The 20,868-nt window shown below is 35.4% G+C and overlaps 1 protein-coding gene across 3 annotated transcripts in view; it reads left to right on the plus strand.

The window, feature by feature from the left end:
• Positions 1-20,868, plus strand: part of ATG4C (autophagy related 4C cysteine peptidase) — a 154,704-nt gene that overhangs the window by 55,001 nt on the left and 78,835 nt on the right. For all 3 annotated transcript variants that reach the window (XM_090269557.1, XM_090269558.1, XM_090269556.1), the window contains exons 7-10: positions 3,363-3,499; positions 8,918-8,996; positions 9,655-9,731; positions 15,353-15,472. In XM_090269557.1, the coding sequence (XP_090125683.1) occupies positions 3,363-3,499; positions 8,918-8,996; positions 9,655-9,731; positions 15,353-15,472 (413 nt within the window). The remainder of the gene's footprint in view (positions 1-3,362; positions 3,500-8,917; positions 8,997-9,654; positions 9,732-15,352; positions 15,473-20,868) is intronic.

The following is a 20,868-nucleotide window of genomic DNA, read 5'->3' on the forward strand; positions in this document are numbered from 1 at the left end:
TTACAAACACTTCAAGTTCAGCATGTTTGAAACTAAACTTATTATTTCTCTCTACCCCACTCCTTCCTTTCTTTTTTTCTAATTTTCTTCACTAAATGGCATCATGTCCACATGCATACACTTATTTATTCTCAACTCTCCTCATTGCTTTTATCTAGCCAACCAAAGCTTACCAAATGCACTTTAAAAAGTGCTTCAGAGATCTGTTTCATCTTCTCTACTGTCATTGATTTAAATCAGACTCTTATCTATAACTTAGACTCTTAACTTGGTTTCATGTTCTACCTCTTTTCTTTTTTATCTATCTGATCTATAGAAATTGAGACTAGGGTTAATGGACAGTTGTAGGTTTTTAAATTAAGGAACATGATCAAGTGATTTTAGCATATAAAGCACACGAAGTCCTTTCTAATTTGTTCCAATCTGCATTTCCAGCATCACCTCCCAACACTGTCTTCCATGTTGATACAGCAAAGTACTATCAAGCCTCAGGCCATTCTTTGGACATACTGTTACTGCCTTTGCACATACTGCCTCTACTTAGAATGTCCCTTATTAAAATGTCTCTTGTTTTAGAACACTCTCAAAATTTACACCTTTGGTAAAGCCTTTCCCTTCTCCCTTCCTGAAGAATTCGTTTATTTTTCCATCCTTTATAACATTTTGGAAATACCTCTATTAAATGTTGCATTTGAAATCACTTGTAATATCCCTTTATGATTATCTGTGTCTCCTCGTAGATCAGTGATTGTTAAGGCAGCAGGGATGGGGAAAGGCATCAGAATCATTTGGTTGGGAATCACGGCTCTAGTGAACCTGTTGTGGAATTGGACTATTTCATAACCCTTACATATGTTAGAGGAGGAGGAAACACACAAAAACCATTGATCCAGACACTCTGAATCTGAATATATATATATATTTTTAATCTGGGTCTTATTTGCTATTATTAGCCGCACCCCAACAGCATAGAACCCCTCGGTAAATGTGTGTTGAATAAAGATGAAGGTTAAGAGGCATTTGATAAGGGAGAAATTGTTGTGTATGTCAATAGAAATAGTATTACTTTGTCTTACTTGTGGTAATATTTGCTTCTGGAGGAAGCAGTCCTCTCGGAAGGGAAATTCTCTGATTGGTGTATGTATTATTTAGTTCAGAAAAGTCAAAGATAAAGATGGCTTTGTACACTGCCTTAGAAAAGTGATGGGACTTAAAGGTCTATAATCAGAAGTCATTACTGAGTAGTTTGGAGATCGTGAGATGATAGAATTGAAATAAATGGAAAAAAACTATTGTGGCATTTTTGTAGCTTTGGTTAGAACAGTGATTTTCAACCTGTGTGCTGCAAGAATTTGTAAAACATGCAATCCCTGACTATTTAGTCAGGGGCACTGACCTCTTTTCCCTAATGACGACAGCCAACACAACAGTAGCCATCTGGTGTGAATAAATCAAAATTATACTGATATTTTTGTCAAACTGGCAAAAAATATAATTTTTGGTGTGCTGCAGAATTTTAGTAATTCATTTATGTGTGCCATGAGATGAAAAGGTTGAAAATTGCTGGGTTGGACTGACTGTGGGAAGTGGGGAAGCTTATGTACAGAGAATCTAAAAGCTCACAGTCTAAATCTGGAATTTAAAGGGAAGAACTGGGGCACAAGAGACGATTTGTTAATCAAGTTAACTGGAAGAGCAGAAGAATTTGGTTAAATGACAGAGAGTGTGGGTGTAAAGGAAGTTTTGCATAAAACTAATTTATGTTGAACAGAAAAAAATAATGTTTGGTTTGTACTTCCACCTAATTCTCTCATTTTCTCTTGCATTATTCCACTTAGGATCTGCCACCCATCATTCCACCAAAACTGCCCTTATCCGTAATTTAATCCTGCTAAATCCAGTGGTCACTCCTCAGTCCTCACGTTATAGTCTGTCAGTAGCAGTTGATGCAGCCGGCCACTTCCTCCTTTTCTTTGGAACATTTTGTTTGCTTACTTTCCAGAACACTACTCTTCAGTTTCCCTCTACCTCCTTGTCCACTCATCTCCTGTGCTGGTTTTTCCGTATCCCCCTGATCTATAGAATTGTTGGCGTGTTGTGCTCAGGCATCAGACTTCACTCTTTCTGTGTACACGGATTTGCATTCACCCCGTCTCTTGGCGTTACTGTACCGTCTGTATGCGGTCAGTTCCCAAGTGCATAGGTCCATCCTGGTCCCCTTCCCAGTCCAGGCTTTTCTGTCCCTAACTGCCTACTCATCCTTTCTAGTTGCATGTCTAATAGATATCTCAAACTTAGCATATCTAAAACTGAGTTCCCAATCCTCCCTCTTATATTTTCCCCTCCTACAGTCTTCTGTGTCTTTGTAAATGGCAGCTCTTTTACTCTGTTTGCTTAGATCAAAACACTTCCAATCACCTATGATTCCTTTTCTTCCCCCTTGCCTCTCACACCTTACACTTAATGTATGAGGGAGTTCTTTATCTTCAAACTTTTCACCGCCTCCACATGGCCATCTATGACCATTCCCTGTCTTCATAATTATCACCTTTGTTCAAACCATCATCACCTCTTGCTGAATTACTGCAATGGCTTTCTAGCTATGCTCTGTGCTTCAGCCCTTGTCCCTAGTCTATTAGCAACAGATGGACTAGATTGGTCAAGTGCAAGTCAGAGCAGAACATTCCTTTCTTTAAAAAAACAAACAAACAACTCTTCAGTGTCTTCCTATCTCACTTAAAGCAAAAATGGAAGTCTTTACAATGGCCTTTAAGAGTTCACACAGTCTGTCTTTGTTCTCTCCCAGTCTGTAACTTTGTCACCTTTATGACCTCATTTCTGCTCCTGTACCGCTTGCTCACTGCCCTTCAGAGGTACTGGCCTCTTGTTCCTGGAATATGCTTCTGCCCTAAGGCATTTGCACTTGGTGATCTTTTTACCTGGAATGCTCTTCCTCCAGGTATCTGCATTACTTGGTTTCTTACTTTAAGTCTTGACTTAAATCTTAGTTTCTCATAAGACCTTGTGTACCACCAGCATTTCCTATCCATCTTTCTCCCTTTGTTTTTCTTTGAAGCACACATCACCATCTGACATGTATTTTATTAATTTATGGCCCATTTCCCTATGTTAGAGCATATGTTCTCTGAGGGCATGGATTTTTCTGTTTTGCTTACTGCTGAAGCCCTAGTGCCATTTAGTAGCTACTCAATAAGTATTGAATGCATAAGTGAGGTAGGTATGCTTAACTCGTTAAGACCTTGGCAATGATGTCAGAGATCGGATGACTGTCCAATGTAGGGGGAAATTAGGGTAAAAATGTTTCTGAAAACATTAATAATTGTTCATTATGTTTTTTTCAGTTTACAGTTCAGATGTAATTGATAAACAGTGTGCTTCCATGGCCTCAGATAATACAGATGACAAAGCTGTTATTATTCTAGTACCTGTTAGACTTGGTGGAGAAAGAACCAATGCCGACTACTTAGAGTTTATAAAGGTAGGAAATGAGACTTCAACTTTTTTTAAGGCAGTGCTAGCTCATGTGAAAAATACAGAAGATTTTCTTTCTTTTTTTTCTATAAAATGGGTAATGATGATTTTATAGTTGTAGATTATAAAGTTTGACATTAGAAAATTTAAATATCAGTATTGCAGTATCAGATGTGATTTGAAGAGTGCAGTGTTCTATGACAAAATGAAAAGCCTTTTCATCTTTTCAGCTAATCAGGGAGACACAGATGCAGCAAATAGCATAATCTATAATATGTTCTCATTATCATTATTTGTGATTTTTGCAAGAATGTACCTTTGTTTATTCATAAAACCCCACATTAAACTATATTGAATAATTATTGAAACAAACTGACTTTTCTATTATGGCTGCATTATCTGTTAATTTGTTTCCTGTGTCACTGCAAGGTCAATAAGAAGTTAGGATGATTATTTGTATAGACAGAAATTATGAAGATAGTGTGGGGGGAGGTTCCAGCTTTGTTTTCTTCATGTTAAAAATCTGTTCTATTTCATAACACATAATTCTTTTTTCCTTAAGAACCTATCATGTTATCTTGTTTTGGGCACCGAGCTATTTGTTTGTCATAAAACTTTAACTTTTGAAATACTTAGTTTCTGGTTAATATTACAGTAGTTGTATTATCTTCATAGTTTTAATAAAATTTCTCATTTTATCAACTGCAGAGATGGAAATTCCTTTTCTGAATGGAGTGTTATGGGACATAGTAATCTTGAAATAAAGTCTAGATTTGTTTTTTATGATTCAGTAACAATTCTTTTCCCCACACAAAGTGTTAATCTCATATTGCAGTCCTATGTATATGGTGGAAAATATCTCCTCAGGCTAAATTGTACTGATTCGAAAAATCTAGAGCAGTTCTTTTCAATATGTAGTATATGGAAGTCTTCTAGCTGTTGTATAAGCTTTTCCTAATAGTTACTAAAATTTTGTAAGCACACTTGTTACTAATACTACCAATAATGTAGTATATTCATAACATGTGAATCCTTTACCTAAAAATGGGGTTTTGATTTCTAACATGTGTGCTCTTGATAGGAGTTATTGGCAGAATGTGCAGTTATGAACTGTGAGGACAATGGAATCTAGTCAGTCTTCCTCACCCTGGATGCCCAGGTGTGGGCTGCCTAGAAATAACATTAGATTTGCATGCGCAGTGCACTTGCAGTTATATAAGCATTGATGTCATATTTTGGCTAGTAGCCGGCTTCGTCTATACCTAATATAAAAGAGGTGGAACCCCCATGGGAGAGTGTTCGTGTTAGCGCAGTGAGGACTGTGCGCTGGGCCGCAGGAGTGAGGCCGCTGATCCTCCAGCGCAAGCCCAAGGGCGGAGGGCAAGTATGAATGCCGTAATGTCTGCAGTAAAGGAACTGTCAGAGATTCCAACCTTGCCTCACATATTCTTCCGATTGCCGGATACAAGGAATCTGCATTTGTTGGCACAACATGAACCATTTCATCTGGAGAATCCACTGAGCGTTTTGAGACTTTGGGCACCTTGTCATGTCTCAGTAGGTTCTAACCGAATCTGAACTGGATTCCCTTTCCTTTTTCTACCACCATGAAAAGATTAGAAACTGAACCAGTCTTGGAACTGACTCCTTTAGCTCATTGCCTGTGGAGCGGGCTGAGGATGGCTTCAAGGTGCGTTGTGTCTTTTCTATTTGGTGGTATTGATAGTATCAGACGGCCGGACTGCCTAATGCTCTTGAATGATTAATTGGAGCTTGAATTGTGGTGAAATGAACCATGGTTAACATAGAGAAGCTGCTTAACAAATATTTGTTAGCTTTCATATTTGTATAACATTTTCAATACATATTTATCTCACTTTGTCCTCACAATACCTAGGTACCAATTGTCTTTATAAAAACAGAAAAGACAGGAGTGATATATTCAAGTTCAGATAGCGAATTGGTAACAGAGACTAGAACTTTTGTTGTTTTCATATTTTTCCTTAAAATAAGGACTTTTAAAAATGTAACATTATATTGAGTTTTACTAAATTAATTTATATTATATTTCACTAAAATGAGAGCAGTGACCATTGAAACATTTTGATTTTTCAATGATCCAGTAAAAATGGCTGAAATGGCTGAGTGAAGTAGGTTATATGCTAGGTGTTATGCTTGGTGAGAGGGGGTGGTTGGGTCAAAAGCCAAAATGAGAGCATATGAAGAGTCATTCACTCAGAGGTGAAAAAACAGTGCGTCTAATAGCAACCCTAAGAAAAAAAAATCTTCTTTCTCTTCCTCTTCTTTCTCTTGCTCCTCTACCGCCACTTTCATCTCTACCCCTGTTCCCCACCCCCACTCTCTCTGCTTTCTCCTCCATCTTCACTGCAGTTGTATTTTTTTCCCTGCCAAGCCGTTGTGTATTATGCTCTCTAAAATTGCCTATTAGTATTTTTCAAAATTATTGATTAAGGTAATTGCACAGGACTTCAGAGATGGTACCTTCTCCTCTACCATTCTGTGAGGAGGAAGAAATTTGGTGTGGTTCTTTATCAGCCCTAGGGGATTGTTTATTTATTTATTTACTCACCCACTTATTTATTTATTTATTTATTTATTTTTAAGGGACAGGGAATGAGGAAAATCCGATTATGTTCTCTTTCTTCAATAAGACAAATTAGGACTTTCCTTTATTGACTGATTACTTCAGTTTTATTTATTGCTTCATGGATACAGCTCAATAAATTCTCACCACTAGATAACTGTGAAGAAGTTTTTTTAGGAACTGAAAAGTGTTTCAAGTTTCCAAAAATACAGCCTTTTATATGTAATGGCATTCTCACTCCTAATCTGCTCCCAAGTGTTTATTGCTAACTCTGCTCTGGTCTGTTGTAAAGAAAGTATAGATGTCAAGAACCAAAGTCTTTCTTCCATTACTTGGACTCATTCCTCTGAGGAGAATCAGTAATGATTCTTGCTATCTATTTTTCCCTTGCTTTTTCTCGACTCTGAGGGACTTAGAAGTTTCACTGCCTTGTGGTTCATAAGCATTGTGTTTCAGCTGATCGGATTATGTCAGGTTAAAGTAAGACACTACCAAATTATGTTAAGGATTTTGTGTAGGGGGAATGCAGCAGACTCATTAATGATAAAAAACTATTATTGTTAGTGGGCCTTTTAGATATAAATTTATCTTATTTTTTGTTCTGCTCTAAAATGTTAACCTAATATACCTTCTCTATTTTATTTCTTTCAGTTGCAGTTCTCCTTTCTAAAAAAACTTTTATATTTTCACAAGACTGAAAGGTTTATTTATAACAGTGAGAGTCTAAAAACAACTTAAATAGTCACAATGGGGGTTTTAAAGCACATTTTGTTACCTTGATGAAGTAGAATATTTTACAGTCATTAAATATAATGTAGGTCTATATTTATTGATAGGAAATAATATTTATGACATAGTGAGTGACAAAAGTTACAACAATATACATTGTATGATGCCACATATATAAAATTGCATTTGTAAATATATAAGTGAATGTAGCTGATGCAGATAGATGTCAAGGAGATTTCTCCCAAATGTTAATTATGGTGAGGTCTGAATGCTAGGATTTGGGGAAATTTTTACTGTGAATGTTTTTATTACAATGAACACATACTATTCTTAGGAAAATAATTAAGCTTTTAAAAATGCTATGGTTTGATTACTTGTTTAAAGGAAAGGAGCATTTGTTTATATATTTTTTATTTTTATAACTTTTAAATTTTAAAACATCCTCTCATTTATGAGAAGGAAAACTTATTTAATACTTTGGGTTTAAAAAAAACATACTTTTTATCACTATTAGTGTTTTCTAACGTACTATTTGCTAAAATTAATGTAGGAACTATTTATAAGACATTAATTGACTCCACTGTACATATTTTTAATTGACTCCACTGGAATATTTATAAAGGTATAGAGTTTTTTGGCCCAGCTTAAATAGAGTTCTTCTTAGAGTAGATGCCAGGGGGGCATACTAAATAATTTATTGAGGTATGTCTGATATTTTATGATTAGTAAAATAAATTGGCTTTAAATACAATAGTAATTATTATTTTCCTTGGATTAAAATGTTTTCATTAGTCTATATTTATTTGAAATGAAGAAGCATAAAAAATCTGTCAAGTAAATATCATTGATTAGAAAGTGGTTTTTATAGTTTGAGAGTCTAAGCTCAAGGTTCAATGAAAACAATCTAAGAAATATTTCTAGCATTTCAAAAAGTCTGATGAAAATACTACATTGATTGCAATAAGGCTGCACTAGCAACTGAAAGGCCTGGTGCTTTTGACTTTGGCAGGAAATTTTATTGTCTTCACGTGGTAACATTGTCTATTTCTGTATTTGGCACCCATTGGTTGTTTAGTGTTGTTGAATGGCATGCTGGGCAGAATATTTGATCTAGTCATGCCGATGTTGAGTGATTTAAAGAAAAGGGAAGACAGTTTAGTAGAAGGATCTCAGAACGTGGTGGAGACAAATAAATAAAAATAAAACTGTTGGTGAAAAATGTGGGAACTACTAATATTGGTAGTACAAATTTGATTGTTTTGAATAATTACCATTTGTCTTGGAGTCAGCACTGGGACCCGGCCGGCCGCTTCCCCAGCTCTCCCCTCAAAGCCACCACACCAAACTCTCTGCAAGTCCTAGTCCTCTCTGCCTTCCCTCTGCTTGAGCCCAGAAAATGACCCAGATGAGTCATCTGTAACCTCTGATGGAACGAGCAGTAACCGTATTTCAAATTCAATAGATCAACTCCACAATCCTGAACATGGAGATGAAGGTGTTGACACTGAACATGGAGATGAAGGTGTTGACATGCCCAATTCAAATGAGAGCAAGATGAGGAGAATTGTGGACTCACTGGTTTCATCCTTCAAGTTCAGACTACTGGAAGCTTTGCTTGTCTTTGTGGACTTTCTCGCCATTATTTTGGTTGATTACATACTACCGTCTGATCCTCGGAAATTCTGTGCATTTTCCTTATTTATTGATTCACTTTCTGTTACGGATATTCTCCTTCAAGTGTATGTCGCAGGGATACGACGGTATTTTTCTGGTGTACTTAGTTTTATGGATGCTGTGGTCGTTTTGTGGTGTCTAGTATCTGATCTCTCTCATCCTTGTTTGTTCTTTGAGATCCTTCCGGATAAACCCGGGAACTGTGAAACAATTGCAAGATTTTGAAGAGGAGTAATACAACAAGATTTACATTTTTAAATAATAATTTAAATATTGGGTTAGCCAAAAAGTCCATTTAGTGTTTATGTTTTTTTTTTTTTTTCATAAAATAAAAGACAGATTTTTCATTTTCAAAAAAAAAAAAAAAAATTACCATTTGTCTCTTGACTCTAAATCTGAATTTGTTTCTTTTGGCAGGGTATTTTAAGCCTTGAATATTGTGTGGGAATTATTGGCGGCAAACCGAAACAGTCGTATTATTTTGCTGGATTTCAAGGTTAGTGCTTTAGTAAAGTATAGTTCTTCACTGGTTTCTTTTAAAGTCAGTAAGTTAATATGGGATCATCTGGAAGCAGGATGATTAACAGAGCAAAATGAGTACCTTATAAATTCATCAGTCCTACCATAGCCACCCATTTGTCATTTGGTCTACAACATAATTGGATTCTGAAAAATGTATGTTTAATTTCTGTTATTGCATAAACAAGGCATAATTTATTGGTTTCACTAAACTTCAGAAGACATTGCTTTCACATTCTGGCAGTTGCTATTTACATATTTACTTTTTACCAGGTTTAGTGGTGCCAGTTGATGATAAAATGACAAGCAGTATGCTCTTCCTGTCAGGATAAAGTAGTACAATACATTTTTCATGTGCAAACTGTAGAAAATAATTGTGTGTTTGTGAAAGTAATTTTATCACCAAAAATTAAATGACAATCTCATCACTTTATAAAAATTCTGCTTATACAAGCATATTTGATTATGCAAAAGTTAATCTGTCCTGTGCAAACCCATGTTTTAGTCAATGAATATCAGTCTGGCAAGGTGTTACTCCCAGATTTTTTTCAGCTATTCTACATAGAAATTGGATTGTAAGCAGTGTAATAATAAGGTGTTTTTTGAATTACTTGTCTTCTGTTTTGTCCTTGTAGATGACAGTTTGATTTACATGGATCCTCATTACTGCCAATCTTTTGTAGATGTCAGCATAAAGGACTTCCCTCTTGAGGTACAATGGATTAAGAGCTGTTTTTTTGTTTTTGTTTTTGTTTTTAATCATATGGAGCAAACTCTAATTATCGAGAGATATGCTAGGCATCTAAGCTTTTATGGTATTACAATTACAGGTTAATAATATTTTACTGATTTATAAAACCATAATCCACACTATGATCAAAAGTTTAAAAATTTCTTGCTAAATTTTAATTTATGATATACTTTCTTTCCCATTTATCTTTGTCTCTAACTGATTAGATACTCTAGCCTCCCCAAAGTAATTGAACCAGCCTCCAAGTAATTTTGTAGATATACAGCTACATAGTACTGAAGAGTGAAAATGTTAGGATGTTAGAAAGGAAGGAAGGAATGAAGGGAGGGAGGGAGGAAGGGAAGGTGGAAGGAAGGAAGGAAGGGAGAGGAAAGAAGGAAGGAAGGAAGGGAGGGAAGGAGGGAGGGAGGAAGGAAACAAAAATAAAGATGATGGAGTAGGGTTAGATTGAGAAGGTAACTTACGGAGACTACCTGCTAAATTATTTTGCTGCAAGCCTAATAAATTAAATCTTAGCGTCTAGTTAAGTTTTTAAGAGTTTAGTTGGGTTTCTGATTTTTGTTTTAGCTTTGATTTTGTAACAATTTCTTTTCTTTTCTTTTGGTCATCTTGTTATCCAGTATTTAATTTAGAAAATGTGAGAATCCATAAGTGTGATATATGATTATTCCATTGTTTTGGGTCTTGTTTTCCCAATTGATGCCTTTACAGACTTTTAAAATAATTTTAATCATTTGAGTGGCATGGTTCACTAATTTTCAAGGACTTGACAAGTTAGAAATGTGGTTTGGAACTTCGTTTTAGTAACAGCTTGCTAGCTAATAGTAATACCTAAAGGTATTTAAGGAATAGATTATGAAAACTGATCAACTGCAAGATGAACATATAGTTTAGAAAGATATATTATAAATCATTCTAGCACCCTGTGTAAACTGTTACCCCAACTAAAATACAAGCATCTTAAGGGCAAAGATCAGGTTTGCTTTCTACTTTCTTCCTTCACAGTATCTTGCATGTAAACCTTAGTAAATGTTTCTAGTTGACTAATTGGTACTGGGGGAGGCACTAGAAAATTATGCTGTGTGACCCACATTGCATTTCCTTCTGCTGCATGTGGTCTTGTGCCACTGATTCCTGTGCCAAAACAACTCCTTAAAAAGTAGTCTTCAGATTCAGATGGAAATCTGTTCATAGTGCTCTAGTATTATCTAAAACAGGCAAAATAGAAGAGTATTGGTGTTTATTGTTTTGACCAGTAGAGAGAGACTAGGCATCTGACAGTTTGAGAGACTCTGCAAAGAAACCAGGTGGGTGACTATCCTGGTTATATCTATACAATTAATAGCAGTAAGGTTGCAGCTCATTATTGTGAGATTCTTGCAGCACTTCACAAGTGAGTCAATAAAAGCTTGAAGTAGGGTGATAGTGAAAATGGGAAAGATGAATTGATTTTGAGGGACTTTGTAAAGTAAAATTTGGTGAAATTAGGAAGCTTCTTAAGTTAAATACACAAGTATTTATTTTTTATACAGTGGGACACGAAGAGTATCTAATCTGTCTGGGTAATTCCTATGGACAGTTTTCCATTTTTCTTAATTCAGGGATTTATCTTAGATTTTTATTGAACAGCATCATTTCTTTTCCTATGAGTATAATATAAAAATTATAGCAAGTTGTCTATCTTTGTACAGAAATAGAATTTAACTTTTTGCTTTTAATCGTATTTTAAGCTTACCATGCTCCAAGTGGAGTCATTTTAACTACCCTATATTATTAAGCATCCTTGCCTTGCTATGTTGGTTGTGTGTTTACATGCTGTGAAATTTTGCAATTGATTGATGTAATAAATCTATATGCATGTTCTAAACCACCCTTATACCTCAATTATTAAAATTATATTTGAAAACAACTTCTTTTGATCAATATTTCTTTTGGTCAGTAGATTAAGAAATTAAAATCTTAGATCTTTTATTCAATTCTAAGTAAATCATTGCTATAAATAATTTAAGGAAGTGCCCTGAATTCAATAGGATTATGAAAATTTAAGAAATTAGTATTGTATCAGAGTATATGAAATTGAAGGAGAGATGTAGCAGATTATATATTTTGTTATTGTTCTTATGGTGTGGAATTTCTATAGTTCTAGAGTTGAACTTCTAAACATTTGAAACCACATCAGACCAAGTTATTTATTTATTTTTAAGTTATTTATTGTGCTGTTTCTATAAACAGGGCACTGCCCTAAGCACTTTAAAAAATGTATTTATTATTATTATTATTTTAAAGATTTTATTTATTTATTTTAAAAAAGATTTTATTGATTTAGTTTTAGAGAGAAGGGAAGGGAGGGAAAAGGAGAGGGAGAGAAATATAACTGTGAGAGACACAACAATGATCAATCAGTTGCTTCTCTCATGCCCCCAACTGGAGACCTGCCCCACAATGAAGGCATGTACCCTGATTGGAGATCAAACCTGTGACCTTTCAGTTCGCAGGTCGGCGCTCAATCCACTGAACCACACCAGCCAGGGCTGCTACTGTTATTTTTTTATCCTCACCGAGGACATGCTTACTGATTTTAGAGAGTGGAAAGGAGAGGCGGGGGGAGAAACATCGATTGGTTGCCTCTCGTACACGCCCCCGATGGGAGACCGAACATGCAACCTAAGCAAGTGCCCTAACCAGGAATCGAACCTGTGATGTTTGGTTTACAGGACGACACTCCAACCAACAGAGCAACACTGGCCAGGGCATTGAACTAAGCACTAATTAAAGTCCTTTGTTGAACTCTTTTCTTACCTGTAGCTCAAAATGCTTTGATTATATATATTTGTATTAATTTTTAATTCTTGTAACATTTTTATTATTGTTTATATGTTTAGGTAATAGAATCCACTATTCCAAATAATAAGCCTAGAACAATGCCTGGCATTTAGTAGGTGCCTAATAACTATTTGTTGAGGCAATGAATAAATAATAATGTATTGAAAAAATTATTTAAATGAGAATTGACTCATCCTGGCCAGTTTTTTCAGAAACATATTTCATTGTCACAGAATTGTATCTAGCGAACACGCCCCAAAATGTGTGTGCTACTCTTACCAGTGGTCAGAATTTAAAAAAAAAAAAGAAAAAAGAAAAGTGCATACTCAAAGAGTTATCACAAACTATAAACGTGGTCGTATAATACCACTTGGGAAAATATTTAAAAATCTAACTTGTTCTGCAATAAACAGAAATGATTATGAATTATAAATTAATGATGGTTTGACTTCAGAATCTTCTTGGATGAACAATAGAATATAATTTTAAGTTTAGGTGATATAAAATGCCTCTCTATAATATGAGTCCTTGTTATGTAGTAACACCCTATAGAAATTTCAGTTTTCAGTGATCAGAGATTTATATTAGTATTTTTGTGAATAATTGTAGTTTTTTGCAGATATCAGAACAACTAACAATTTAGTGTTACTATCTGTGATGATTGAGGCAATGCTGAGAAATAGCACTAAGCCTATTCTGATTTAGTCTTATTTAGTCTTATTGGTTCTTTCAAAAAAACTTTAATCGATGCTTTAGTATAATGTAGGAAGCCCTTGTACGTGAGTTAAAAATATTTTTGGACCTTGTACAAACTTTGGTCCTTTTTCCTTATCTCCAAGTAGAAAAACCAAATAAACCTTGCTTATTGCTTTAGAGGGAATTAGGCACATGACTATTTTTAAATACCTTATATGTAGAATAACTTTTTGTAAGTATGACCTAGAACTTTCTGTGCCTCATATACCAATATACTCCTATATATCATTAACTACCTAGCTTACTTAGCTCTTCTATGCCTTTCCAGATCTGTTTTTAGTATCTCCTTATAAATAAAACACATGAAACAATAGGAGAAAAAGGCCAACTAAGACAATGCTTGTGTTGACTAGTACCCTGTAGATTCCAGATTAGCTAGGTTGAATCTCACTATATAAAGTTAGTGTTAGCTAAGCATTTTGTGAAAGTCATAGTTTGGAAAACACATTTGTTTTGTCTGTATCTACTGCCATGATGTGGCTTGAATCTTATATATGACTGAACTATCTATCCATAAGGGGAAAAAAGCAGCTCAAATGTATGCATTTTGCATACCCTCTGATGATAATATGGGGTTCGAATTGGATCACTAGGGTGAGGTGAAGAAGAGTGATTTTGATTGATTCACCAGAAACATAGCAAATATGAAAGCCTGTATTTTCCTACATTTGGTAGACGGTTTCAAGGTAAAATCCTTTAGTTTTAGGCACTGAATGTAGGAAAATTTTAATTTTATGAGTTCAAATTTAACATAGGCTGTTTCTTAACTGAGCTTGTTCTGTGTTTCAAAAATATAAAATACACAGCAAAGAATTTCTGTACCTGTCTCCCATCTGCCCAGTTTTCTTCCTCTCCCTTAACCTTGCTTGTATATCCTTATAAAATTTATTGATGCACATGTAAACAAATATGAGTATATATTTTTATGGTCCTCCTTTTGTCCATAAACATTTTTCTCAATACATACAAAAAGCACTTAGTAGCACCAGTGATTTTTAAGAGCAAGAGCATTTAAGTAGTTCTTCCTTTTTTTTAATCTTTAAAACCAAGTACCAGAATGTGGTGGTGAAGAAAAAGAAGATTGGGTTGATTGGCTTTATATTCTGCCCCTTTTCCTACTTTATATTCCCTAAAGATCCAGGCCCTACGAACAGCCACATCCCATTAGCAAGGGTGGAGAGGCGAGAGCAGCCTCCCCAGCCATTTACATCTGTGGCACTGTGACCACTTGAGAAAAGGGACTAAAAGGACAGGAGTACTGCTGAGGAGGGGCAGGACCATAACAGAACAGTTTCACCTGTGTCCTGTATGGGACTAAAGAAGAACTTAAAGCCAAGTAGAAGGGTGGGTTGAAAGAATATGCAGTGATATACTAATTGTGTCAGTTGCTAAAACTCTTAAGTTGACCTCTCTTTATATCACTCATGGAACATTTTAAAAAATGTACTGGGGTGGCATTGGTTCATAAGATTACATAGGTTTCCAGTGTATAATGCTATGATACATCATCTGTGTATTGCATTGCGTGCCCACCACTATGGGACATTTACATTAATCTATGTATTTGTTAAAAAGTCCTGATATCCTTATTAAAAGGTTTATAAACATTAAAAACTAACAAAACAGACTTAACTTCACTTCCATATAAATGGCTAACTTGATCTAACCCTTGCATTAGCTTACTCATATCCTTTTCAGTGGCACATTTTTCTGTCCTTCTGCAAGTGTTTTAAACGCATACCACTTTGACACACTTTCTTCTGCAGAATGGCGCTAATGTCACATAAAATAGAAATTCGGTGAATTGAATACACACAGTGTTGGCTGTCATATTTTAGAGCTTTGGAGAGCTTTGCATCAGATAGACTTAAAACACCATTTGAAAAACATGTTTAAGTTTTGAGAAAAACCAGACAGCAAATTTTAAATTAGTAATATTCTTGTATGGACGTAAGTCCATCAAATGAAAGTAAATTAATCCTATAGAACTTTTGAAATTACAGACATTCCACTGCCCTTCTCCCAAAAAGATGTCATTTCGGAAGATGGATCCTAGCTGTACAATAGGATTTTACTGCCGAAATATTCAGGATTTCAAAAGAGCTTCTGAAGAAATCACTAAGGTACTTTTATTTAAAATGTCATAATAATATTTGTAAATGACCTGATTTTTACTTGCGATAGACTGTGAAAAGCCAAAAATATGTAAATTATGATACTTTTGTGAAACTTACCCTTAAATGTTAATGTTATTAGAAATATGGAACCAGAAAACAAAACTATTTGGGTAGTGAACAGTTGAGAGTATTGATTGCTCCACTAGGTGGCACTGTTGAAATACAAATCCATTTGCAAATGGATTAGGTTATATGTGCAAGCAATTAGGTTATATTTTATTTGAAAAGAATTTTAAAAGGACAATACCTTAGGGGATAGAAAAAAATTAATGAAGTATTTGATCAAGCCAAATTGTGCATTATTTCTTGTTAGTCCAAGTGCTTCTTGGGTTTTTTTAAAAAGAGAAATGGTATTTTTGGATTTCTCAGAACTGCTTTATCAAATGAGCTGTGTTGTTACCTTCCAATGATCTTGTCTAATCTGATCTAGTCGACTTATAGGAACTTTGAAATAGGTTTATTTAACACCTCCTCATTACCTTTAAACTTCTGCGTTTTTCTGGTCCTTGAGTACAGTAATGCTAAATATTAATAGAGCCCTAAGGACTGTTTATATTTAGTACTTTAGAACATAAAAAGATTACTTATTGGGAAAATAGGAATAACTGGATAGATCTCTTTATTAGTATCAATAGCTATAGGTTATCATTTTATGAATAAGTAAAACCAATACTAGAATCATTTTGGGGAATTCTTAACCTGAGCTCAAATTACAGTTAATTTTTAAAAGGAAAATAGACATAGTGGGTTGAAATTTTATTTTTATAATGTAAACCTAAACTGAAAACATTAAATAGAAGGTTTCACATAAGCTAGGTTTACTTTACTTGAGCTCCCATGTAGAAGAGGAAATTTAACCAAGCCATGACAGAAAAAAGAATGAGGAGGGAGAAAATGAGGTATGTGAGAACCTTTCCTTATTCTTCATTTCACACAGTTATCTTTGTATTCTGTGTTCAACCTGAAAGGCCCATTAAATGTAACAAAAATACATGTTCTACTTTCTCTCCTCTCTTATTAGTTAAGATTAATAATATTTGTGTATTTTAGTTTCACAATTCTCTGTCTTTATCAGGTGTTGTATGTGTGCTACAGTATACACATCCAGATGATATTATGATACAGATTGGTACTGATGAACATATGCTATTAAAAAGTTCCATTTCTCTCTTCTATTAATTTACTTTCTATCTAGATTAAAATAAATCAGTTTAGAACAGTAAAGCAGTCTACTCCTAGAATAGAAACAAACCAGATTATTATTACCAAGTTGAAAAGCAAGAATCACAAATGAGTTGTATGTTGATATTTTCTCATTAAAAACAGATGGTTTTTGTGGTTTTTATACTGATAGTTATAAGGATTTTTACACTGCAAAAATGTGTAGAAATCATTGCTCTTATGCATCAGAATAATATGCAATATTGAGGCAAAGAGAAACCATATTGAAATATCATTTAGTAGTACTGAGAATTCTGCTAGAGTCAATTAACTTGACTTTAACCGTAGTGCTGTTCTTAAGTTAATAGCTTTTCGTAGCAGTATCAAAAACTCACGTTGTCAATTAATAACTTGTTTATTTACTTTTGCTTGGGAGGTTTTAAGTTAAGCAGTTTTGCTTTTCTTAAAAACTGAATTTGGCACTTTTAGTTAAATAGTTATTTTTTTCTCTCTAAAAACAAAAACTTAAAATTATTTTTTCTAGATAAGATGTATTTTGAGTTTTCTGTTTTTGAAAACGATACTAGGTAGTCTGTATTTTAATGTTTAATTTGTAATGCTATGTGGTTTTTAACTACATGATTTTTAAAAGATTATAACAATTGTTAATTTTATGTTTAGCAGAGTATCTGAGTAACTATTATGTTGAAAGCATAAAATACCAAGACATAATCCCTATTTTTGAACAAGGTGTAAGAATTCTGCCCTCAAGTAGCATTTATAGTTGAGAAGGGGAATAGACATACATTACACTGAATATTGTAAGCATCCATATAGAAAAAGAAATTGATAGAGGAAGGTAGGATGTTGAATTATGTGGGATGTTTGATCCACGTCAAAGTTCTTTATTGGGATGGTGATAAAGTTTAAGCTTAATTCCTGTTGGCTTAGGGGGAAGGAAGGATACTTCAAGCAGAGAAAATAAGAGGAATGGTATTGGAAAAGGAAAATGTAGAGCTTGTCAAGAGAATGGCAAATAGTTCACTTTGGTTGGTGATCTCATCTAGTCTATAGCTTTAAATATCAATTATAAGTCAACTAAAACCAAGATCATGTAATTAGCCCAAACCTCTTGTCCAATATTTAGGTTATATAGGTCCAACTGCTGCTGTTCATCACCTCTTGTATGTGTGATGTGTAGATCCAAAATCAAATTTCTGATTTTCCTTTTAAGCGTGTTCCATTCATAGTTTTCTTTATCTTATTTGAAGGCAGATTTATCCTTGTTTGCTCAGGCCAAAAGCCTTGGAGTTATCCTTACTCTCTGTCTCTCAGATCCCATAGCCAATTTTATGTTCGAAGTGTATCTAGAAGCAGACCACGTTCATACCTTTACTGCTATGACCTGGCCTGAGCCGCTGCCACTACTGCAGTGGCCTCCTAATCAGTATCCAAACCCCTGAATCCTGCCTGGTCTCAACTCAGCAGCCCAGATAGTCCTTTTAAAACATAAGTCACATCATTCACTCCTTTCCTCAAAAACCTGCAGTGACTTGCCAGTTTACTTAAAAGTAAGAAAGTTCTTACATATTCTCCAAGGCCCTGGATGATCCGTGTCTCTCTGCCCTTCCCCCTTCCCTCCAACTTGTGTCTCCCCTTTTGCCTCTTTTTGGTTGTGCTTGAGCTGCGTCAGCCTCCAACCTAATCGGCAGGCTCCTGTCTCAGAGTGTTCGCTCTAGAATGAAGTGCCTTTCCCTCAGACATCTGATGCCTTCACCTCCTGTAAGTCTTGGCTTACACGTTTCATTCTTCATGAGGCCGAATCTGACCACTTTGTTTAAAAACACAATCCTCCCCCACCATTTCCTCTTACTTAGATGTTATAATATTGACATTTTACAACTTAGAAAAATGAGACAGTCTGGAGGAACTTCTCCAGGATCACACAATTTATAAGTATCAGCCAGGTTTTGAGACTGTCTAGGTTCCATGGTCCCTGTTTATAATCCTTACCCTATACTAGACAAACCCATAGGACTTTGCAGAAAGGGATACTCAGTGTGGATCAAGGTACTTACAATGGCACTTGGGCTGAAACTTGAAGGACTGATAAAGTTTCTACAACCAGAAAGCAAGGATGGAGAATGGCTAGATGATAGAAACATCATGAGCAGAAACACTAGTGAGGAGTGTTATGGGATGTTTGTGATAGAAGTTTATGAGGTAGAATGTTGGAGGGAACAATGCAACTTAGATCACTTGTTAATGTGTCATCTGGCTTTTGTGTACCACTCTTTGTCTTTTCCTCTATCCCTGGGCCCTGCTGGCCTTCTTTCAACATGCAAAGTGTGCTGGCATCCTTGGCTTTTGTCCTGAGTTTTTTTTTTTTGCCTGGAATACTCTTCTCTGAAAACTTTTATGTCTGACTCATTGCCATTCAGGTTTCAGCTTGGCCTTTTCTGACCACATGGCCTACAGAAACTGTTCAGTCCTCCCTTACCACATTACCCTGTTTTATTTTTATTGTGGTTCTTCCTGAGTGGTGTGCAAACACCATTAGTTACCAGTTTAATATCCACCTCTTTTTTTGCTAAAAGAATCCTGATTTTGTTTCGGGTAACCATGAGTCCACCCACATACCTGGTTTTCTTGGTCTGCCATGTATTTAGATACAGTTTGCGTAGTGAAATATAAGTGTCTGTGTGTTGGACACTTCTGGGAAAGCTTTCGCTCTTCTGATGAAATAGTAGAGATAGATGCAACGCTGTCACTCGCCTTATACCCCCCACCCCTGCATTGAAGGCACACTCAACACCTGGCATTCATTTCAGCAAGTCCTCTGTGATCTTGAGGGAAAGGCCAAGAAAATTCCAAAAACTGAGATTAATTAACTAAAGTAGCAATGTCAGACTTTTTGTTATATGATAAGACAATTCCTTTGACTTTTTATTTTGTTTTTGTTTGTAACAAAAACCATTTCTCATTAATATCCATTATATCACCAATGACAGAAATAGGGGAAACTGGAAGAGAGCTAATTTTGGAAGGAAGAAATGATCATTTTATTTTGGTATGATCAACTGAGTTGACATTGCAATTTAAAGGCTTTTTGAAGATAATTTTGGCTATAATGATGTTGACTATATTTGATTTTCATATTATGGGCTGACTTTAGAACCTAATCCCTACATTAAGGATGGCTTCACTGTGGTGAATGTGTGCCACACAGGTATAGCCTGCTTTGTACTGGGAATAGTTTTACATGTGTGCTGGCAGAGAGTAGTGGAGAAGGTTTTGGCTTGGGGACAAGTGGTCATCTCCTGATCTGTTTCTCTTCTTCCTTATAATTACTAGCATTGTGATGGAAGAAATTGCTTAACCTCTGTCCTCCAGACTTTTGTTTTTGTAAATTCTGAAACCGGTCCACTTAGTGCATAGGAGAAAACATGATAAAATATTTGACCTTCTGAAAACAAATCTATGGTTTGCCTTTTAGATAATTAAGCTGTTTCCTGTATCTTTGACTATATTATTAAAATATAACTGAGGACTTGTCTGTTCTAAAGTTCTTGTTAAGCAAATCACTGAACCTGCTTTTGAAAAGCAACTATGAGATAGTAAATCCAGTTATCTTAATTATTTTTAAAAGTGGTTTTCTTCTCCTACTGTACAAGAAATACATGATAGAAAGTTTGGAAAATAGAAGTATAAAAAAAATTCACCACTACTTCTGGCCAAGATGGAGGCCTAGACAGACATGCTGCGTTGCATCTCCCTCCATAACTAAGAAGGAATACAACTACCTCAAGACTAGAGACAACCAGAAGTTCCAGAAAATCGAGCTGCATGGAAGTCCAACAAACAAAGAAATAAAGAAGAAATACTAACCCAGACAGGTAGGAGGACCCGGTGTGGTGGCAACAGCAGTGGCGACAGTGGCAGGCCGGTGGAAAGCGCAGTCACACATTTTAAAAAGTTGGGAGGGACACCTGGGGAGCGTTCCCAGTGCCAGACCAGACCATGCAGCTCATAGTCCCAGCGCCATGGACAATAAAGCCTCATTGCTTCTGACTGTGAAAACCAGTGGGGGTTGAGGTGGAAGAAGAAACTGCCAGACAGTCTCTCAGCAGAGTCCACTTGTTTGAAGGACCCCCACAGTCCTAGAACGTCTGCAGACCAAC

The sequence above is a fragment of the Furipterus horrens genome, unplaced genomic scaffold (assembly GCF_987537825.1).
Source record: "Furipterus horrens unplaced genomic scaffold, mFurHor1.1.pri manual_scaffold_3, whole genome shotgun sequence".
Lineage (NCBI taxonomy): Eukaryota > Metazoa > Chordata > Mammalia > Chiroptera > Furipteridae > Furipterus > Furipterus horrens.